The sequence below is a fragment of the Emydura macquarii genome, unplaced genomic scaffold, assembly GCF_026122565.2.
Source record: "Emydura macquarii macquarii isolate MOO-44397 ecotype Brisbane River unplaced genomic scaffold, CSIRO-AGI_Emac_v2 contig_2184, whole genome shotgun sequence".
Classification (NCBI taxonomy): domain Eukaryota; kingdom Metazoa; phylum Chordata; order Testudines; family Chelidae; genus Emydura; species Emydura macquarii.
In genome coordinates this window covers 1050702-1072447 of record NW_027132321.1, presented here as the reverse complement: position 1 = coordinate 1072447, position 21746 = coordinate 1050702, and the positions used below count along the sequence as shown (strand labels likewise).

At 38.0% G+C, this 21746-nt stretch overlaps 1 protein-coding gene across 2 annotated transcripts in view; it reads left to right on the top strand.

Moving 5' to 3' along the window:
* MAGI3 (membrane associated guanylate kinase, WW and PDZ domain containing 3) overlaps positions 1-21746 on the top strand; it is a 153829-nt gene that overhangs the window by 71590 nt on the left and 60493 nt on the right. For both annotated transcript variants that reach the window (XM_067558774.1, XM_067558775.1), the window contains exons 2-3: positions 11365-11481; positions 19099-19218. In XM_067558774.1, coding sequence (XP_067414875.1) covers positions 11365-11481; positions 19099-19218 — 237 coding nt within the window. The remainder of the gene's footprint in view (positions 1-11364; positions 11482-19098; positions 19219-21746) is intronic.

Here is a 21746-nt window from a genome sequence, read left to right as displayed (position 1 = left end):
CAGTGGGGCTGTAGAGGTCAAGCTACTTCCTTACACTTAAACAAATATATATATATATTTTTTGTAACTACGCCCTCTATCTCTGAATCAGTTTTCGTGAACTGGAGTGCACACTGGGTGATCCATGGTAGTATAGACTGGCTGGGGCTTACTCAGTGGGAAAAGGGGGAGTGGGGACAGTTTGGGGAAACTATATTTAAAACAAAAATCTTGTACGAGTCTGTATATTATTGTGTGTCTGTTTTATGTATTTCGATTGCAAGTTCTTCAGGGCACAGGCCATGTCTTAGTGTGCAGTGCCTCATCCAGTGGAGCCTTGATCATGATTGCTGTGGATGTTACAGAAATACAGATACTAATGATAATATCTTTGTTTTAGGCAGTTTATTTTTCACACATTATTAAACTGACATTCCTAATTCTGTTGTCAACAGTGAAAATGCCAGCCTCAACCTGACATTTGTAAGGCTGCGTTTTGTGCTGTTATGAGTAAATTCAGTATAATTACACTATTGCTCCTAACGTCTGATTTGGCCTCTGAATGCAGCATCCTGTCCTGCCCTGGAAATATTCTCATTTTGAGTGGCAAAAGATACATCTTTTTTGATTAACAACCTCCAATGATGATGATACCACTCTGGCCCAGTGTAGAATCTGGAATGAAAACACTGGCATGAAGATGAGCCATGTAGAAATCTTTAAAACAAATTCAATCTATGTGTTTGCTCTCTTTGGGATATGTCAACTTAGTGACAGAAAGGAGAGATTCTATTCTATCTTCAGAGTAACACAAGAAGCTGAAGGAATCTAGCACATTTCAGTTTTTTTACTGTATTTCTTGATGACTGAACCACCACCCTATGTAGTAGTTCTTATAATAGGTGAAACTCATATCAGTAAGCTATTCATAATTTATTATGATCAGAGACCCTGAAGGAAGGGGGTCCTCTGCATGCACTTACCAGACGTCAGCTCTCATAACTATAATGCTCAGCTTCACCCACTTCTCACACTGTGACCTCTTCTTAGTTGCATCTAGCATGTCATCACAAAATCTTCATGTACAGGCAAATAATACATAATTGAATAGGCCCAGTGGCCTGTAGGCTGTGAATGCTGTTTTTATTCTTTCATTCCTCTTACCCTCTACCCAAGATCTGCCAATTCACTGATATTTAGGGTGCAGCTGACTGATTCAGAAGAGGGTTCTCTGTTATTGCCATAATTGGTTGCTTTTAATGCACACCCACAAAGGGGGGTGTAGAGGTGGGGCAGGAGTTACTTTCATTGTGACTGAAATTTGAATATAAATAAATAAATAAAATGGTTCATGACAATAAATAAATTTAGCAAAGAATCCAGCAGCAGTGCAGCTTTTCAAGCATGTAAAAGGCCTTTTTCACAGACCTTTCCCTAATATCGCATTTGTAAGGATCAAATCTGCTAAATCAACACAAGTTTTAAAAAAATAAAATCTAATGTAGGCGGTTGGCGAGGGGAGTTCCAGTTTTATTGCTGGGAGAAAGTAAGGGTTCTGGGGGCCTGTAACATAATCTCAGCCAAAATGTTTAATAATGTGCTGTGTTGCCCACACACCTCTCGTGATCTTTTCAGAGGCTCCTGGGCTTTGGAGCACCCTGCAGGTGCAGTTCTTCAGGAGTGAGGATCTGCTCTGACTGTTTCTCAATGGAGAATATGGGACTACTCATTGCATAACGCTGTGCATTTGCTAATATGTGGTGGTGAGGAGATCAGAGTATAATCCCTGTGCTTGATGATTGGAATAGGTTCTGGGAATTTACAGCTGGAGGCTGAGTAAAAGTGAGGCGTAGTGACAAATCAGTAGGACAAGAAGTAAGCATGTGGAGAGCAGGGAGCATATCTCACACTATGAAGTTGGTGAAGAGAAAATTGTGACTCCCACTCAATGACAACCTATAATAATAGGGGAGTAGAGCCCTTTAGAATGCCTTGACCAAAAGCTGTGGGAACTTCATGCAGCTGCACGTAGGTAAGGCTATGTCCCTTACAGCAGGGATTGAACGTGAGAGACAAGCATTTGAGCAGCACAGTGCTCTTCAGGTCTGGGAAAGGTATCCCAGTATCACACACAAATGCAAGATTGTTTAGCATAAGTAGCTAGCACATATTGTAAAGGGCCATTCAAGGTAAAGTGGCCCATTAACATTTCTGCAGTCATAGGACAAAAGAGGGGGCTAGTAGGTTTATGGGTTGTTGTAATAAGCCATAAATCCAGTGTCCCTGTTCAGTCCATGATTTTTAGTGTCTAAGAGTAATGAATTTAAGCTCCTATTATGACTTTGCATTTGTATAGGACTTTACATCTTCATGTTGTGCAAGGGAGTTGGTGGGAATTCTCTCCATATCAGATGTGGCAAAATAGGACATAGAGAACCAAATTCACACAATTTCAATTTTCTGCAGTAATTGAAATAAATTATAACAGTAATAGTTGTGTTGTACCCACGTATAGCAGGTTGGAATTTGACCTGGAGAAGTTCAGTGGCTCACCTAAAGCTTCAGGGTAATTTATTGTCTGAGCTCGAGTTCCTGGTTTTCCGTTCTGTGCCCAGACCACATTGCTGCCCTCTCTGACGTTATAGCTTATTCATACCGTGGTAGGGTTACAGCTAAACTGGGTGAAATAGGTACCAAATCACTCAAATTTTAAGAGTATTATTATTTCCAGCCTATAGTTTTCTCCCAAAGATGGAAATCAATCCTTTCAGATAGGGTGACTTCAAGGGGAAGTGTGTAAAATAAATTAAGTGGAGAGAGAACAGAAGAAACTTGCGTGCACACAGCCTGGAGATCATAAAGTGTGTTTAAAATACATTACTTTCTTTGACTGGTCCCTATGTTTAATTTGTTTTCCCCATGGGATAATTTTGTGGCACAATGAATAAAAATTCTAAATATCTGAGGTAGTGTCACAGGGGCTGATAGGATGTTTTTAAGAGGAATTATGGGCTCTCTGGGAAGTGCAGTAACTCTTCTTATGTAGAGCTTGCCTAAAGCATCTTTGCTATCCCTTTATTTTGTGCTTTTTAATTCATGTTACTATTTTCTAGTTGGGTTTCTGGTGTTTTGTTTCTCCCAATATTTTGTTTGCCTTTCTTCCCAATAAAAATCATTTCAAGCTCTGTATAGTAATTTAGGTGTGAATTTATATTCTGAGAATATAACAAAATCCTTGCATTGTAGGTTTTTGGATTTTAAGACAGACTGACATGAAATAGTTAATCTTTAATAGTTTCATTAATACTTTGTCTGTATTATGCATGTTGATATTTATTGAGAAATGTTGCATTTGCTATAGGGGGACTGACTATCTTTACAGATTTTTACCTGGTACCTAAAGTTTCTCAGTGCAGTGTGAACTAGTTAACAACCAGATTCATCTCATTCATCTCTCCAGCTGAAATATGCTTATATTGTTAAAGTGAAATGCAACAGATCTTGCTATGATGGAGATAGATGGGCCATTTGAGTTGTAAAACATTTTTTTAATATTGAGAAATCAGCTTGTCTACAAGCAGTAAACCAATGTGTAGTAACAAATGAAAAATACTTTTGTGCTAGAGATTACACTATTTGTTTTCATTTTCCATGGCATGTCTTGCTCATTATGCTGCAGGAAGCAAATCAAAAGCTTTATGCGGAACAGTTCATGACAGCGAAAGAGGGAATTCAGTTCAAGGTTTGAGTTTCATAACAGTCACACTACCATAACAACAAAGAATGCTTAACCAAGGAGAGTGGTGGTGAGTTGTTTGAATTTCGGGTTGGAAAATCTGCCACTGTTCTTGTAAAATATTCACCCTCTTTGTGATAAATACGTTATCTATTGTTGAACACTTGTTTAAAACCTGAGAGGGTGGCACCATGGCATCTTAATATTATTGCTATGCTTCTAAAAATAATTCTTTAAATAGTGGACATTATTAAATGAAGCTGAGAAACACAAATTGCTAGGCGGCTGATACTAAGCACTGCATGTTGCTGCTATATGGTAGTGTTCTTTTGCTAGTTCTTATTTCAGGAGGAAAGTGGAAATGTTAGGATGATTAAAATCCACGCAGCAGCTTTCTCTGTAGATATAGAGTTAAATCTGGAACTTTTCCCTTTCTCCATTATTTTACTGGAAAGAAACTAATTAAAGCCAGGTGTTATACACCTAAAGTACATAATTAGACTTGTATCATTATTGTCAGCGTAAAGCTGTGTGTTTGACCCTGGTTCAAAGTGGATCTTTACATTCAACGTAGCAAAAAATAGCATCCAGTGGAGTTCTACAGCCTCTTTTAACCCAGATTATAATGGAATTAAGGGGCACTGTCTCCCAAATATTGATGCAGTAGGAATTTTGATCCTATTCTGTTTGCTTATGAGCTTTCCTAGCACCTACATTTATAAAACTATGCAACATTTAAATTAGAGAGGGGAAATATTAAGAATTGTGACCAGCCCAAAGATATTCTGCAATTGAAAATTAGTTTTCTGCACTTCAGACAAGGCATTTCTCAGAACAGGTTTTTAGATGCATTAAGCCCATGATGCATTTGATTTTGCCAGTTCTGAATTTCACCAGATGACTGCACTTGGGAGCCAGCTCCCATAGTTTGAGTATATTATATTGTGAAGTGAACTGGAATAAAAATAATACTAAATATTAAGCTGCAGTTTCCCTGTCAAGACAGTAGGTAAGCATTGTTGATCTATTTTATGACTGGAAAATTGTGGCACAAAGATTAAAGAATATAGAAAAGAGTATGTGTTCTGATGCAATATACACTTTTTCCTGAACTTTTTAATACTCAGCTAACTTGATACTCCAAATATTACCCAATCCATCCTCCTCCATTCTTCCCAGGTAGAGAAAACAGAACAAATATGAATCCAAACAAGAGCAATCTGAATGGAGACAGTATCCATGACAGGACTTGAAATCATCAGCAGGTTTATGCAAGAGCAGTGTGTCCATAGACCTCTGCTGCATATTCAGCCTCTGTTAGCTTGAGATCCTGAAAAGTGGAAAAAGTTCCCAAATCTAAGTTTGTCATCTAGCTAGTATAAAATGCTGTCATTTCTTAATCTTCACAGTGCCTTGAAAATCCTTATTTATCAGAAGTAAGAACATAAGAATGGCTATATTGGGTCAGACCAATGGTTCGTTGAGCCCAGTATCCTGTCTTCTGACAGTGGCCAGTGCCAGATGCTTCTAATGCAATGAACAGAACAGGGCAATCATCAAGTGATCCATCCCCTGTCATCCAGTCCCAGCATCTGTCAGTCATAGGCTAAGGGACATCCAGAGCATGGGGTTGCATCCCTGACCATATTGGGTAATAGCCACTGATAGACCTATCATCCATGAATTTATCTAATTTTTTTTTTAATCCAGTTAGTTTTGGCCTTCACAGCATCCCCTGGCAATGAATTCAACAGATTGACTGTATGTTCTGTGAAGACATATGTCCTTATCTTTTTTTTTAAACTTGCTGCCTCTTAATTTTTTCATTGGGTGACTGCGGTTCTTGTGTTATGTGACGGGGCAAATAATACTTCTCTAGTCACTTTCTCCACGCCATTCATGATTTTATAGACCTCTATTATATCCTCCCCTTAGTTGTCTCTTTTCCAAGCTGAATAGTCCTAACCTTTTTAATCTTTCCTCATATGGAAGCTGCTCCATACCGTTAATCATTTTTGTTGCCCTTCTACGTACCTTTTCCATTTCTAATACATCTTTTTTGAGATGGCAACCAGAGCAGCACACAGTATTCTAAGTGTGAGCATACCATGGATTTATATAGAGTAAGTTATTTATAAAATAATGTCTATGTTTGTGTGGTTACGACAAGTCCATTTCAGTGATCATCTGGATTTTTTTTCCTTTAATTATAATGACTCTCTGTCCTTGCGGTATTATCGGTCTTCTCTTCACATCGAGAGTTCTGATCTATAAATATATGGGAAATCTTAGTTAAACTGAGCATTAATGTTTACATCAACATGGGCCATATAGTGTGTAATAAGTAGTACCTGGACTTTTATATTACATTCAAGAAGGTGTAATTATTTAATAGCGACTCTCTTCTTCAGTGTCTCTTGAAGGTCCCACAACTATTCATTAAATTGTAACAAATCACCAAAATAGGCTCACCTGCTAAGGTATGAAAATGTGCTTACTGCCTTTTTAGCCCATGCAGTAGTTAGCCTGGGAAATCAACTGTCCGTGCCGACAAAAACTCCTCTTCAGTTTATTTTTGAGGAATAACTGAATTGGGATATGCTTTTATCCCACCAAACTGTGTCCGCGTTTTAACTTTAAGTTGTCTCCTCTTCCTTTGTTTGTTCAGTCAGCTTTCTCTTGAATATGAAGAATATGCAAATCACTTACCTTTTTCAGTTTGTGGCTGTCCTAGTGCCACTCAGAGGGGAAAGAATGGTTTCTCCCTCCTTTGAGAGAGACTGAATGTTGCTGGAGAGACAAGGTGGCTGAGGTAATCTCTTTTATTGGACTAATTTATGTTGGTGAGAGAGACAAGTTTTTGAGCATTAACAGAGCTTGACAAGTTTTTGAGCTTACACAGAGCTCAAGTTTGCCAGACGTGAAGAAGAGCTCTGTTAATGCTCAAAAGCTTGTCTCTTTCACCAACAGAAGTTGGCCCAATAAAAGATATTACCTCACCCACCTTGTCTCTTTAATACCCTGACACTGACACAGCTACAACAACACTGCATACATGAAATGATGCTGTCACTTTTGCATGTTAACAAGACGGGTATTTAGACAGCTGTTCTCTGATCAAACACTTCTTTTGGATCTGAGGGTGGCCTTGCCTTGCCACTTCTATACTAGGACCCTGTCTACACTTACCTCCGGGACTTGGCGGCAATCGACGGGAGTTACCCAAGCTACGCAAAAAACTTGCATAACTCCCGTCGACTTCTGGGCTCCTCTTCTGCATGCCGTCTTCACTGCACTACGCCGTTCCCGTCAACGCAGCGCTATGCCACTTGTGAAGGTGGTCTTAATACATCGATTTCTGGATCGATTGAGTGGGTCTTCATTGACTGCTCAGTTGATCCAGAGCAATCGATCTGACTGCCGCCATCAGTGTAGCCGTAGCCTAGGACTGATGCTAGGGGACCTTTATGGCTAATTAATTCACAAATGCAGTTAATTTAAATCTCACTGTTTCTGAAGTAGGAAAATGATCAAAGAACTGTCACTAGTTTACTAACACCAAACAAACAAATGTACAGTGTGTATTTCTTAACATTTAAGAAACAATCCAGGTCTCCAGTTGATGCACTCTAGGGGTAGAAAAAGAATCTTTTACTATGTTCTGTTTTACTAAATATAAGGTGAGGAATGTCCCTTTGGGTCAAATGTGGGTCATTTTGAGACCAGAGTAATATCTAGCCTTAAAATAGAATCTAGAGAGCACTTTTGCATTAACATAGCTCTGCATAGTGAGGGCTCTTTGTGTTAATTCTTACCTAAAATAAAAGATGTGGAGAAAAATTAAAAAACTAAAGTTTTAACATAGAATATTGAGAACACTGCTGCTCATTATATAGAGTGGACTGAATGCTTAACAAAAAAAATTACCGTGTTTTATACTCTGCCAGCATATATTTTGTCATCTTGAAAACTCTGTGACATTTTGAAACTTCTCATATAAATTCTTGATTAATGTTGCATTCTGGAAAGGAATTTTGCAGTGCTGTTCTTTTTTCCTCTTCCTCACTCTCTTGGTTGAGCTGATTGCTATGATGTAAAAATAACTTCACTCTAACATTAACATGATTTCCTCTCTACCTCATTCTATTTGGACTTCTTGTTTCTTAGCATCAAACATCCAAGTAAAATATGGTTTATAGATGTGATAGTGACCCGCACTTTTGTGGTGGTCAGCCATCTTGTGCTGCAATCATAGCCATAATTCCTCCCCTGGCTCTCTTCTGGAAGGCGGACTGCAGCCGTTCCTGTGCCGATGCTCCATTTTTTATATCTAATCTGTCACCCTTTTTTCCAGGTAACCTTGAGTGTGTCCTTTTTAATACTGACAGCACATGACAACACACTAGAATTACCCATTTATTACTGTTCAGTCAGTGAAGTGTTAACTCACCACAAATAGAAAATCCTCTTGTCTCTGCAGTAGCCTGTCCTGATCTTATTTTACAGGTAGTTAAAAATAATTTCAAAATTTTGAGCCTATTATCTATTAGCTATAGATAACTAACGATTCAAAAGTACTAGTTTTGGAAAAATATCAGTGGAAATCCTGTGCTCCATGCTACGTGGTGGTGGTGGTCTTGTAGTAATAGTAGTACTGTTATGGCTGTTGTTTATTTATATTCCAGAAGAGCCTTATGGCCCCAAATCAGGATCAGATTCCCATTGTGCATGCACTGTACAACACATAAGACATTCACTCCCTTATGAGCTGACAGCGTAAAGATCTATTTTTATCATCATCTAATTTATTGTTTGGTTTGTTAAAAACGCTGGTGACATTACTAGGCCCAGCGGTACGTATTCTGTACTGTAAGTCGCAAAGAAAGCGGAGTGTGTTTTTTTTAATGCCGTTATTGTTGTGATTCCTGCCATATATGTGTGCACACATCTTATCAGCCATCCTTTCTATAGGCTTTGAAAACAAATGATCATTAAAATTTTTCTACTTTAAGATTTGGACATTCTGATGAAGTACGTAACTTTAATTTGCAAAGCTCACTGAACCCAAGTGAGTGTGCTCTCTGTGAAGATGACAGCATACAATAGATTGCTTTGTAACTTTCTGTCAGAGGGATGAAGCAGTAAAACAAGGGCTCAGTTATTTGTGTGCTAGAGGGGCAGTGGTTATCTGGCGATATGACAGGTTTGGTAATGGTACCTGACAGGAATATCACAAAGGAATAATTGTAAAGAACCTTCCTGTAACACAATACTTTCAAGAAAAGATTTTTTTTTAAACACCAAGAATGCAGAATCCTATTTGACAACTAATCTAGTTTAGATGCGTAACCTATTTGCTTACTCCAGTAGGAAGTTATCATCATTTGCCTGATATCATGGGGTTTGTGGCATGGTTCTATCAACAGATATTTATTTAATTGTAATAAAATACTTTGCACTTTAACAGCACTTCCTTATCCTATCTATAGATTTCAAAGCACTTTTCAGGGATATTACTGTCTTTTTACAAGTGGTATAACACAGGCATAGTGGTTGTGGCTCAAGTTTACACATCAAGTCGGTGATGATGAGAATTAGGGATGGAACATACCAGTTCTTACTCCTTGCCCTTTGCTTATTCTGTTACAGCTACAGCTGTCCCTCCTGATTAGCTTGACTAGCTGATTTTCTTGATTATTATGTATTTTGTTACTCTGGTTATTCAGATCTGATTCTCTCAACTGCAGCAGCCAAATACAGCGACACTATTCTATAAAGAGAGCTTTGCAGAGATAGCATTATTGAGTTAAAAACAGTTAAGATCATAAAACTGTGTTTAGAAATCATTTGTGTTTTAAACTGCAAAAGTCCATCAACATAGATGAATCAGTAGAAGGCGCTACAGAAAAATTCATTTGCAGAGGGTTTTATTGCACCAAAACACTGTAATCTGCTGGAAGCATAAAGGGTACAATATTCAGATCCTAAGTCTATATGCTAGTTATCCCATTAGATACCGGAAACAGCTATGCAAAGCACATAGCTAACAGTCTCTACTTGCAAACGATTTATTAAATTTCAGGTGATCTGTATAACTCTGTGTTCAGCTTTCACACACTCCCCTTGTCATGATTGGGACAAACATTCAATAAGAAATTTTGAAATGGGATCACTATGATAACAGTTCACATTTTTATTGTGCTTCCAACTTTGGTGGAGCAGTTCTACTTTTGACTGTTTGAGCTGAACACTGTACTGTAATAATGGGTAGTACTTGAAATATGAGCTTTGAGAGTCACTGGTTGGTTGTGTGCACTTGGCATCTCCCAGTATAAAATAAGAAACTGCTGCTGAAACACACAGGAAGTTTTTCATTGTAGGGACTTAGTTCAAATGTTAGTTTTTAAACCTGATAAGGACAGGCTTTACAGAACAGTCATTAGAATTCTGTGAGAATTTGTAAACCAAAAATGTGTATTTTGGATTTATTTTCTTTTAATTTGCAAATCTGTAATAGGATTTATAAATTCAAAGTGGGAATTGTAAACTTTCATCAGGATTTGTAAATCCATTTTCTTATAAATCAGTAAATCAAATATTTTCTAAATAAAGAAGCTAAATCTAAGAGTGCAAGATAAAGGCTAGCAAATCAAAACCACGATCTTAAGACTTTCTGACACAGTTTACAAATTTGAAATAAAATGTCTGGCTTTATTAAAATGTGGATTAATAACCTTACATGATTATTTTCTGATTAATGATGAACACATTGGTGACCCAGGCAACATTTAATCTCCAGCTGAGTTTTGAGTTGATTATTGAGTCACATCCCTGGATTGTAGTTTCTCTTCACTACCTGCATGTCAAGCAATTGCAAGCACTGTAAACGTGATTTTATTTTAATTTTTTAAGCCCAGTTTATCAGTATATTTTGTGTGCTGTCCTGTAGCAGCCTCTCATTAAACTGTAGACTGTATGCTATCATTTAGTTCCTGGGCTGTTCTATTCCATTGTGTCCCATACCATCCATTCCTATAAAATGAGTTTGGAAATTAAGTAATCCTTAGCCAATACCACATCTGTTGTGGCCAGTAACCATTAACACGTTAGTACTTTGCCTATAGTTACCTTATCATAGACAGCAGACAACACTGAAGACTGATGTTGCATTTAGGTTTCTTCCTGGTTCTACATGTTCTTTGAATCATGAATATGGGGTTGGCTAAAAGTATTCTGCTTTTAGCTTTAAGTGAAGTTTTGAAGTCTACACATTTCACCTGTCCTGCATAAAAGGTGGAGTCTTGGCAAAGGAACTCTGAGTCAATGTAAATCATCTTGCAGGACAGGTGGAAATGCAATAATCCAGAAGCCAGATCATCAGCTGGTATAAAACAGCATAGCTCTATTGACATCAGTTGAAGTCAGTGGAGCTACACTGATTCACATCAGCTGAGGATTTGGCCCCAGCAGTATGCAAGTAGTTTTTCTATCCAATCCAAGTGCTTCTAAATAAACTAATTTGTAGTTTCCTTTCTATTTTAGATTTTGCAGATATGTTTACTGCAGTGAAATGCAATTGTAGTTGGTATAAGCATCATCTTAAATATTTTTGCAAGATTTTTATTGTATTATTTTCTTATGTTTTAAAGGAAAAGTGATCAACAAAGATTTGCGTCATTATCTGAGCCTGCAGTTCCAGAAAGGCTCAATAGATCATAAACTCCAACAGGTGATCAGAGACAATCTTTACCTGAGAACCATCCCATGTAAGTATGTAGAGTGCCAGCATAAATTAATCTATTTTAGTTAAACTCCACGTAACTCAAGGACCCTGTAAGCTTTTTTCCACTGATCCTGTGTTATTTCACATTTCTACCCTTTTAATTGGAATTTCTTTGCATAAAGGCTCTTTTTAGTTAGGCTCTTTGTTAGAATGCATATTAAGAAGTTTTGTAAATTAACTTGGGACACAATGGAAAATTAGTCTATTCATAACCATATTTATATATATTATAAGATTGACAAACCAGCAAAAACTTCAAAATTCCAAGTTCAGAGGATTTCAAGAGTGTCTACATTTTTTAAACTCATTGATACTGCCTCTGAAAACCATTAAAGAATGCAATAGATAAAGATTTAATGGCAGAGTAAGTAATCATAGGGGGAGTCAGACATCATTACTATAACTAGTATAATACAATTCAGACCATTGATTCTGTGCCAGTCTCTCTCTCTCTCTCTCCCTCCTCCTCCCCCCTTTTGCACATGCACACCTGCCTAGCCAGTTTTATGGTTTTGCGCAAAGGGGAGATGAAGACCTCCAGGTGGCCACCTGTAGTTAGGTTAGGTGTTAGAGAAAGAGGAAAGACAGTATAATTGTAGGAGAGCTACTTGTGAGGAAGGAGACCCTGCTGGAACATGACCAAGTGGGGTGCACAGGGGAAATTATGGGTATACTTGTAACATGCCTAAGCCTGGAATTAGTGGGGGAGGAGGGACCTGCAGCATGGCCCAATGGTTGGGGAGAGGAGGAGCCTAGAATAGGCGCAGTATTGTTACAGAGCAAGCATTAATGTCAGGGCACCATGGCATGAGCCACACTTCTTAATCCACTGCAGGCTAGAATGGCTTGTGTCTTGTAGCATTTCCCCATCCTTACAGCCCAGTTGTTAACATGTTTTCAGCCAGGAATCATTAAGAGATTGCTGCTCCTGCAGCCTGAGTGAAAAGGCATTATTTTCTCAATTTCTTTAATTTCAGTCATCCATCACTGATCAACTTCAAAGGGTTTTATAAATGTGGTTAAAACCCTTCATGCTGATTGCCTGTTTGTTTATTATTGGGTTCTTAGACTTTACCCAAGCTAAAATTGTTCATTGGAGTAGTGCATTTTAAGCTCATTGTCTTACTTAATTACTAAACGACATAAAGTATTCAGTGTACTTTTGATTCAAGAATATTTACTATTTAATTAATAAAGAAGCTAAGGCAAAGCTTTACTGATGTGAATGGCTTTCTGGTGGCGACATACTGTGTGATATGCGTGTGGCATTTAGTAAATGACTGCTCTAGGACTATTCTGACCAAACATAAGGTGTAAAGCACCTCATTTTTATTCACTAATATGAATGTCAATGGATATTGGACACCATTTTGCAATTCTAAAATGCAATCTGAATTTTTTAGGGAGTTGTGAGGACTCAATTGATTAATCATTTAATCAGTCATTAAAACCACCACAAACTGATGGCTTGGATAAAAAGGTGTACTTTTCCAGCTTACTGGAAGGGTATCTCAGTGTAAAGGACATCCCTGCAATTACCAAACTTCCTGTCTGTGTGGTGCTTTTCATGTTATCATGCCATTCCATTTCTCAGTTATCCAATAGCCATGCTGTACTTTCCATATGAGATATTTACTTATTAGAACAACTGTTCACAAGCTTTATTTGAAGTATTTTTATTAAAAAACTAGAATGAACTAAAATTAACAAGGCACATGTTAAATAAATTGAAAACTGGCTGATAGGTCTCAGTATAATTGTAAACAGGGAATTGTCATTAAGCGGATGTTTCCAGTGTGATCTGGTGGGGATCGATTCTTGGCCCTATGCTATTTCACATTTTTATCAATGACCTGGAAGAAAACACAAAATGAGCACTGATAAAGTTTGCAGAGGATACACAACTTGGGGGAGTGGTAAATAATTAAGAGGACAGGTCATTGTTTCAGAGCAATCTGGATCATTTGGTAAACTGGGCACAAACACTGTGTATTTTAATATGGATAAATGTGATTGTGTACATTTAGGTAAAAAGAATGTGGACCATACTTACAGGAGGAGGAGTATCTGGGGAAGCAATGACTGAAAAAGATTTGGGGGTTGTAGTAGATAATCAGCTGAATATGAGCTCCCAGTTTGACTCTGGCTGAAAGATCTAATGGGATCATAAAGAAGAGGGGAATCTCAAAGAGAAGTTACTTTACCTCCATATTTGGCACTGATACCACAGCTGCTAGAATAATGTGACCAGTTCTAGTGCCCACGGTACATGAAAGATTTAGTAAACTGGAGAAAATTCAGGGAAAAGCCATTGAAATGATTAAGGTATTATAAAATATGCTTTATAGTGACAGATTGAGCGCTGAGAGTCTGATTTGGCTTACCAAAGGAAAGGTTGAGGGGTGACTTGATTATAGCCTATAACACATGGGGAACAAATATTTAATAATAGGCTCTTAAATTTATCAGAGAAAGGTATAACAATGATCCAATAGCTCGAAATTGTGGCTAGACAAATTCAGAGTAGAAATAAAGCGTACATTTTTAACAGTGAAAGAAATAAACTGTTGGAATGATTTACCATATATCACGGTAGATTCTCCTTCGCTGATAATTTGAAACCAAGATCAGATGTTTTTCTAAAAGGATGTTTTTCTAGGAATTTTTGTGGGGCAGTTCTATGGTCTCTATTATACAGGAGGTCAGACTTGATGATCCAGAACAGTCTTTTCTTGCCTTATGACTAGGGAAATGAATGGCTTGAGTCTTTGCACATTGACGATGAGTGATTCTAACAGTCAGCATGCCGAGGATTGCACCAGGGAAAATAAAATATCCACTTAATCTTATGAATAAAAGAATGAGGATTTGGGGAGAAAAAATCAGTGTAATGGAAATGAAGTTCACTTACTGACTGAACTGTTCATGCTGTTCATTTGAGTAAAACTGACAAGATTTTAAAAGATTGTTAAGGATAAACATGATGGTATGCAATAATGATTCATTATAATCCTTGTTTCAGGAGAGTGTTAATCATGCTATGTTAACTAGTGCTTGCTTGTTTGCTAGACTTGTACATTTTGAACATTTCTGAATTAACATGATCGATTTACTAGATTGTTTTGAAAATTTCGTTTTTGCCATCCAACATTGTTTACTCAGAGGAAAACTCACACAGTGACAACATCACTTTCCTGGTTTCATGATGATTTACGCACTTGGGTCACACTTGAGTACAGTCATACAAATAATTGATTAGGCTGAAATAAATTTGATCCAACCCAATTTTGTAATCAAATTTGCTTTGTTAGTGACTTCATTAATTATTCCCAAGAGCATTCGAGACGTTAAGGAAATGATACATCATAATGGTGGCAGACTACATACAGCTATTCCACAACCCCCCAAAAACCTCACTTAATACTGCTTGGCCCAGGTCTTCACCAGCTTTTGTAGAGTAAATCAGTCAGGCTCACAGCATGTGGGAATGTATTTTTCTCATATCACCTCATCCTCCAACTTTTATTGTCTGTGTCTTTCTCTCATCATAATTTCTAAACTTCTCTTCCTCCTAAAATCATAGCAAGATGATTGATGCTCCCTCATTACTTCCAGTTTTCCCATTTTTTCAACAGTGTTTGCCTGTGTACTAATGTGGCCCAGCGCTCTAGAACACTGTCTCATTCCTTAAATAATATTGCTTCACAGAAAGTTATATATAAGTCATTTTAATTATAATAATGGTTTTGCCTTATCTTTAACCGTTTCTCATTAGGTAACTCCTGCCAGCAATAACTTTGCTTTCAGTTAATGCTGCATATTGTGAAGTTAGGAACACTCACATGTATGCATACCAACATTACAGAATGGGAATCGCTGATCTAACAAGTGAATAATTTGTTTGAGGAAAGAAAAAAAAATTGATTGGGAAACTCTGTTAAAAAGGACAAAAAAGTAATTGAGTGGTATGTTGTGAATAGTATGAGTAAAATATACCTCTCCTTTCCGTGTGAAATACGGAGAACAAACCCTAGTGATGAAGTCAACTTTTCTACAAGCTTGGAGGTGTTATTTATACGGTATGTGATTCTAGGGGTGTACCACTGCAGTTCTCTAGCAGCAGCAAAACCATACTCCAGTAGATCACTCTTACATCTCCAAGAAAAATAATTCAATATTTTAAAAAATGAGGTCCTAAACTTAAGCTCCTAACTCAGTATTTAGCTGCCAAAGAAGTGACCTGATTTTCAAAACTACTGATCACCGAGCAGGTCCCACTGATTTCAGTGGAATAGGCTGGGTGCTGAGCATCACCAAAAGGAAATGACCTCTAAATACGTCCAGGAAGTGATTTGCATATCAAGACCTTTTTAGTCTGTATGACTTCCTGTTATCTAAATTCTTCACTGGGATTTATGGGAAGCCCACTGGCATATTAGACATGAGGGACCAAACTGACCAAGTCGTCATGTGACTTTTATTTAAAAGAATGATATGCATGATGTGAGACATACGGAAAGGTGAAAGAGAGGAAATATTTGCCATTTCATTTTGGATAAGTAGAAATGACAATAAAAATTCAGGTTAACTAATGAACCTCATTTGTTTTTGGGGACTAGGTCTCATTGAAACCCCATGCTATTCTTGACTGCAGTATTCACCTATATTAATTTCTTCTGTTCTGAGTTGGTGTCTTTCTAGTGTGTGGGTGTTTTTTAAACACTTAATTTATCTTGTGCTCTGGACTTAACATTTGAATAAAAATCTTCAGTTGATGTAATTCGAGGAGTTCAAATGAGTTAAGCTGATATTTAAACTATTGTTTCAACACGCGTTCCTACATCTAGCGTTACTATCACACAGGATAACATCCTGTTTGTATTTTCAGTCTGTATACAATGACGGGGCACATTTTGCATGGTATCAAAGAACTGTTTTAATTAATAGTATAACACCTACATTCTTATCAGAACTTGTATTGTAAATTCTATGAGATGTCTACTGGCAAAAGTTAAATATTAATTTTATGTGAATGAAGCAGCAATCAATCTAGACACAATTATGTGTGAGATGAGAATGCCATTGTATTGTAAATTTAAATTTTCAGAAGATTAGATTGAGATGTGAACTGTTCTCATCTACAGAGGTAGTTTATTGGGGGTGAGGATCAGAGGTTTATGAATATTTCATATCAATATTTGTCATCTGGGTACAAAAGCAAAGTGATTATTTTATTTCATCTTAGCCACATTAGAAAATTTAAATCTAATGGAATTCTTGACAAAGTGATCAAACATTGAAGGACAGTAGCTATTGTCAATTGCATATTGAAACATGCTAACTTCAAACCCTTTCATGTTTTGGATTAGTTATTGAATTGGAAAAAAGTCCATGTGCCTTTATTCTTAAGATATTTCCACCTTAGTTCTGCACTCAGTATAAGATCAAAAGCCTTTTTCATTTAATAGATGCAGGTAAGATACATGTCAAAACAGAAAATGAAAGTCAAAAGTTTTCATTATGACTAATATTTAAAAATTGTTCTAGGTTCATTAGAAATGAAGTTTGTCAGGTATCCCATGAGGCTTTGGGGGGGGGCGCAAATACAAGCTTGGCTCCGTACCCCCTGCACTTACCCACCGCCCGGTGCCGGCTCAGATGGGTGGACACACTCCCTGGCTTGGGGAGTGCGGTTGGGCCAGGGCTGCCCTTCATGACACACCGGGGGGGGGGGGGCTGAGGGGTGCCTCTCAGAGCCTCCTCTGCCTGTGCCCCCGCCCGTCATGAAGGGCCGGCCTGACGCTTGCCCTCTGCTCCAGCCCTGCAGCCTGGTGCTGGCTTGGATGGGGCGGCCTCATCTCCCCAGCGGGTGGTGGGGGAGCAAGCACTGGCCTGGCTCTGCAAGATACACCAGGGGAGATGGGGAAAGAAGGCGCTGAGTGATGTCCCTCAGAGCCTCCTGCACATGGTGAAAGGCCGGCCCGGCCACTCCCCACAGGCCTGTCTCCCCCACCCCCGTACTCCACTGGTAGGAAGTTTTAACTTCTTATGTAACTAACGGGATTCTAATATTGACTTAGGAGGTAAATTAATCATTCATTAGCATACCCTCCCAAGGGAAAGTTAGTTACATTCATAGGGTTGCTTCACCTTCATAAAAAACTCTTTGCAATCAGATTATATGTAGGTGAAATGAACTTGAGATGAGAGAGAAAAATCTTCCATCCACCTAGGTTCAGGCCACCAGATTGCAGCGCAACCCACTCTACTTTCTAAAATAGCTTCTGCTTAGCCTGTGTACTGGAACTGTACTCTTAGTTCCTCTGCACCATTTGTGTGGAGAGAGAGAGCTGCTGGCCATGAAGATGGGGCCACCTTTTGCTGTTCTCTGTATAGGCCTATGGGAGGCTGGCGTGGATACCCCATTCACAGTAGCTGGAAGTGAAGAGCTCCTTCTCTGTGGCCTCTATGCTTGCACGTTCTGCTGCACAGGCCCATTAAATGCTACAGAAGCCCTTCAAAGGACCATCTCGGCAGGATGAAATTTGCCCTGTTTGTGTGTTTTGACACGCAATTAAAAAACAAAAAACCAACAAACTATTCCATGCTGTTTAAGTTTTATAGGAAGCAAAAAACATCAGATAGTGAGGGAGTATTTCCTTTATGGATTTGTATGACTTGTCCAGAAAAAATAGCCATGATCATAAAAATGTTAGGAATATATAAAAATTACATTCCCAAAATAACTCAGAGAACCAAGCAGTTGTTTATATTTTAATAATGAAATCTTAAAATGGGCAAGGTGCAGTTATAACCAGAATAATAGAAGTAGTGGTATTGTGAACTTCTTTGGTTTGTTTATGTTGAATTTTGACCATTATTGTATTATAATTGTATATATTGATGAGTCTTTGTTCATTGCAAACCATAAGATATAAAGTGTTCAGATTTGTTGCCATGTTAATGAAAGTGGGGACTGAGGAATTCATAACACTAAAGTTTTTAAGATTGAACGTATCAGAATTACAGGAGGTGAGTTGCAGCATGATGCACCTCATCGCTTTCTTGTCCTTCAAACCACTGCAAAGCAATTCAAAGCACTGGGAAGGCATTGGAATGTGAAGGGATATTGAGTGGTTTTTCATGGATGTCACTTTTGTTATGTGGTTGATTGGGGAAAAAAATAAAATCGGGGGGAAAGGATTCATATAACTGGATATTTTTAAGATTGGCATTCATAAAATCAAGGTCCTGCTATGTTGAGATTTGAGCATTTGTTCTTAGGAAGTTTAAACTCTGCTTGGTATCCTCATTTCTTTTTGTATGCCCTTCGTAACAGTAGATTTAATAAATTCATGAGGGTTTCTGTTTCTTGTTAAAATATCTTTTCTTATTCCTACATAATTTATTGACCTAGTTTCACATACTGTAATGTTCACTTTCATGAGAATGTTCTGATCCTTATCTTGCCAGAATGGCACTGTAGCTGTGTAAAGCTTCAAATATCCATTGTTTCTTTTTATGTCGAATTCTGCAGCATAGTATTTTGTAAACTAACAGCATTAGAGAACCATACAACACGTTTTCTCTGTCTTTCCAGGCACTACAAGAGCCCCCAGGGATGGAGAAGTCCCAGGGGTGGACTATAATTTCATTCCTGTTGAACAGTTTAAAGCATTGGAAGAAAGTGGAGCCTTGCTAGAAAGTGGAACATATGATGGTATGTTACAAAATATGAACACACATACCTACAAACGTGTAAACATGGGAATGAAGACCTGGAAGAATTTAATGGTGTTGGTGTCCAGTCTCTTTGTCTCAGGCTTGGTCTACACTAGCAACTTGTGTTGATATAATTATGTAACTCCCGGTGTTGACAGCACTGTGTTGATGGGAGGGCTTCTCCTATCGACATACTTACCACCTCTCAGGGGAGGTGCAGCTGCGCCGCTGCACCATTTTAAGTGTAGACAAGCCCTGAGTTTGGATCCTTATACTCACAAGGAGTAGATAGTGCTTTGCAAGGGTAGGGAAGCAGTATTACCCTCATTGTATAGATGGGATAACAGTGGAACAAAGTGGTTGTCTTGTCCCAGCTCACACTGCGAGGTAGTGACACATGAGAATCCATGTGTCCTGGCCTGTGTTCTGTTCATTTTAACACCTGTTGCCTTTCCATTCTAGAAACTTATGGGTGTGCTTGGTTGACTTTTGCTTTAAATACATTTATGGTCGTAGTTCTGGGTTTTGTGTGAAAAGTTTTCTGTAGCTTTAATTTCTTGCTTAAGAGTTATGAAATATATTCTAAATTATTCCAGAGTTTTCTACTTAATAGTTCACTTTTGTCTTTTCGAGGCTTTTAGTGTTTTAGAATAACAATAATATTTGCTAGAAGCTGTCTTAGTTAGTTGCTGGTTTTATTATTGTTACTGTTGTCGTTGTTTTGGCTGTTGGTAATTTTTAATGGAAGTCTCTAAGATAAGGACACTTCTCGAAATAAATGATTTTTTAACTTTCATTAAAACATTTTTGGGTGTTTAGTAAATTTAAATACAGTAGATTCCGGTTAATAGCAATCCTGATATTATCAACTTCCAGTTAATGGCAACATGTTGCCTTGCACTAATCTCATCCTATTAACATCCCTGTTAATGGTATTTGAACATTGCAACAGCATGTTGCTTAGTAGCAACTTTTTTTTCTTTTTTCTTTTCTTTTTTTTTTTAATGAAGGGCCACACCTGCAGGTTAGCTTGCAAGGCTCCAGCCAGGAAAGGAAGTGCTGGGCCTGCTTATTTTGGCTTCAGCCCTGCAAACCTCCCTACAGTACTTAGCCCATTTGTTTCCTTCTGGGGCTGCAGCTAAGCAAACCTGCCTGCACACAGGGAAAACACTGGACATAAGGGTCTGCAGGCTGGGAGGTGAGGCTGTGGGCAGGGCAGACAGGGAGGGGGCTGCAGCCCACATGCTGGAGCTATACAGTACCTCTCCCTGCTGTCTCCAGGCCAATCCCTGCCAGGGGACTGCACGCTGGAAAGGAAGTCCTGGGAAGCACTGAGCAACGCCCTCTTCCTTCCCCCTCTCCCCCGCCCTCCACCAGAGCACAGGAAAAAGTATGGTGCAGCCTCATGGGCACTGAGTGCCCCTGCTCTCTGTAGAAAGCCTTGGCATCCAGGCTGCACAGCCCCCCTCTTTATCCCATCTTCCACACACACACACACCCCCACGTTTGCATGGTTGCAGCCAAGGAAGGCATGTCCCAACACTTCCTTTCCTGGTTCCTGCCTCGCAAACCCGATTTCCACTTACTAGCAACTTTTTGATGGCAAATGAGGTTGCTAACAAGTGGAATCTACTGCAACTAATTTACTTTTCACTGTTTACACAATTAATTTTATTTGTTGCATTTTTTTCATCTAGGATAATGAAAAAAAGATAATCAGTTTGTTTGTTTTTAATAGTAAAGTTTTTCAATTCAATTTATCTTTCAGATTTCTTTCATTGTATCCTAGTGCTGCAGTGTTTAGGTTGCAAACATGTTAAAGTTCCACCTTCCTAAAGTATTTAACTAGGCATAGAACTAACCGAAGTATAGAAGTGGTATGGTTAATATCCTTTTCGTCAATAACCAGGCATGCATGAGTTCTGTGCTTCAAGATATTGGCTATGGTAGCTAAAACATTGTCTCAAATGTAAACCCTTTTTTATAGAACATCATAACCTGGCTCCTCTTAAGTTTTTTTTTCTGGTCCTGGTGTTGAAGGTTTCTAATCAGGAACAGTGTGTTTTTATTTAAAAAAATATTTTTCACAGTTGTAAAACTTGTTCTTACAATATAGTAAAATCATCCTTGTTCAGGTATCTGTAACTCAAATAAATAAATTTTTTTTTTTCAAGAAAAAATTTGACATGTATATATAAAAATTATTTTAAAAGTAAAAAGGCTGTTTTTACGCATAGCAATTTTAAACAGGAAATATCCATGTTAATATAGATTTGTAAATTTAAAGTGATTGCTTTGATGACTGAAGCTTTAAGAGCAAAAACATTTCAGGAATTGCATGAAACCTCTGTGTAAAAGTTGAAACTTCTAAAGAACTATTATGATTTATTGGACATTTTCATGAGATTTAATTCTTTACTAACATGAGAAAACAAAATAAATGAAAATGTATATTACAGTTAAAATAACCAAAAGGATGTAATTCTTTGAGTCTCTCTCTAAGCCAAGCCCCTTTGATTGCGCCAT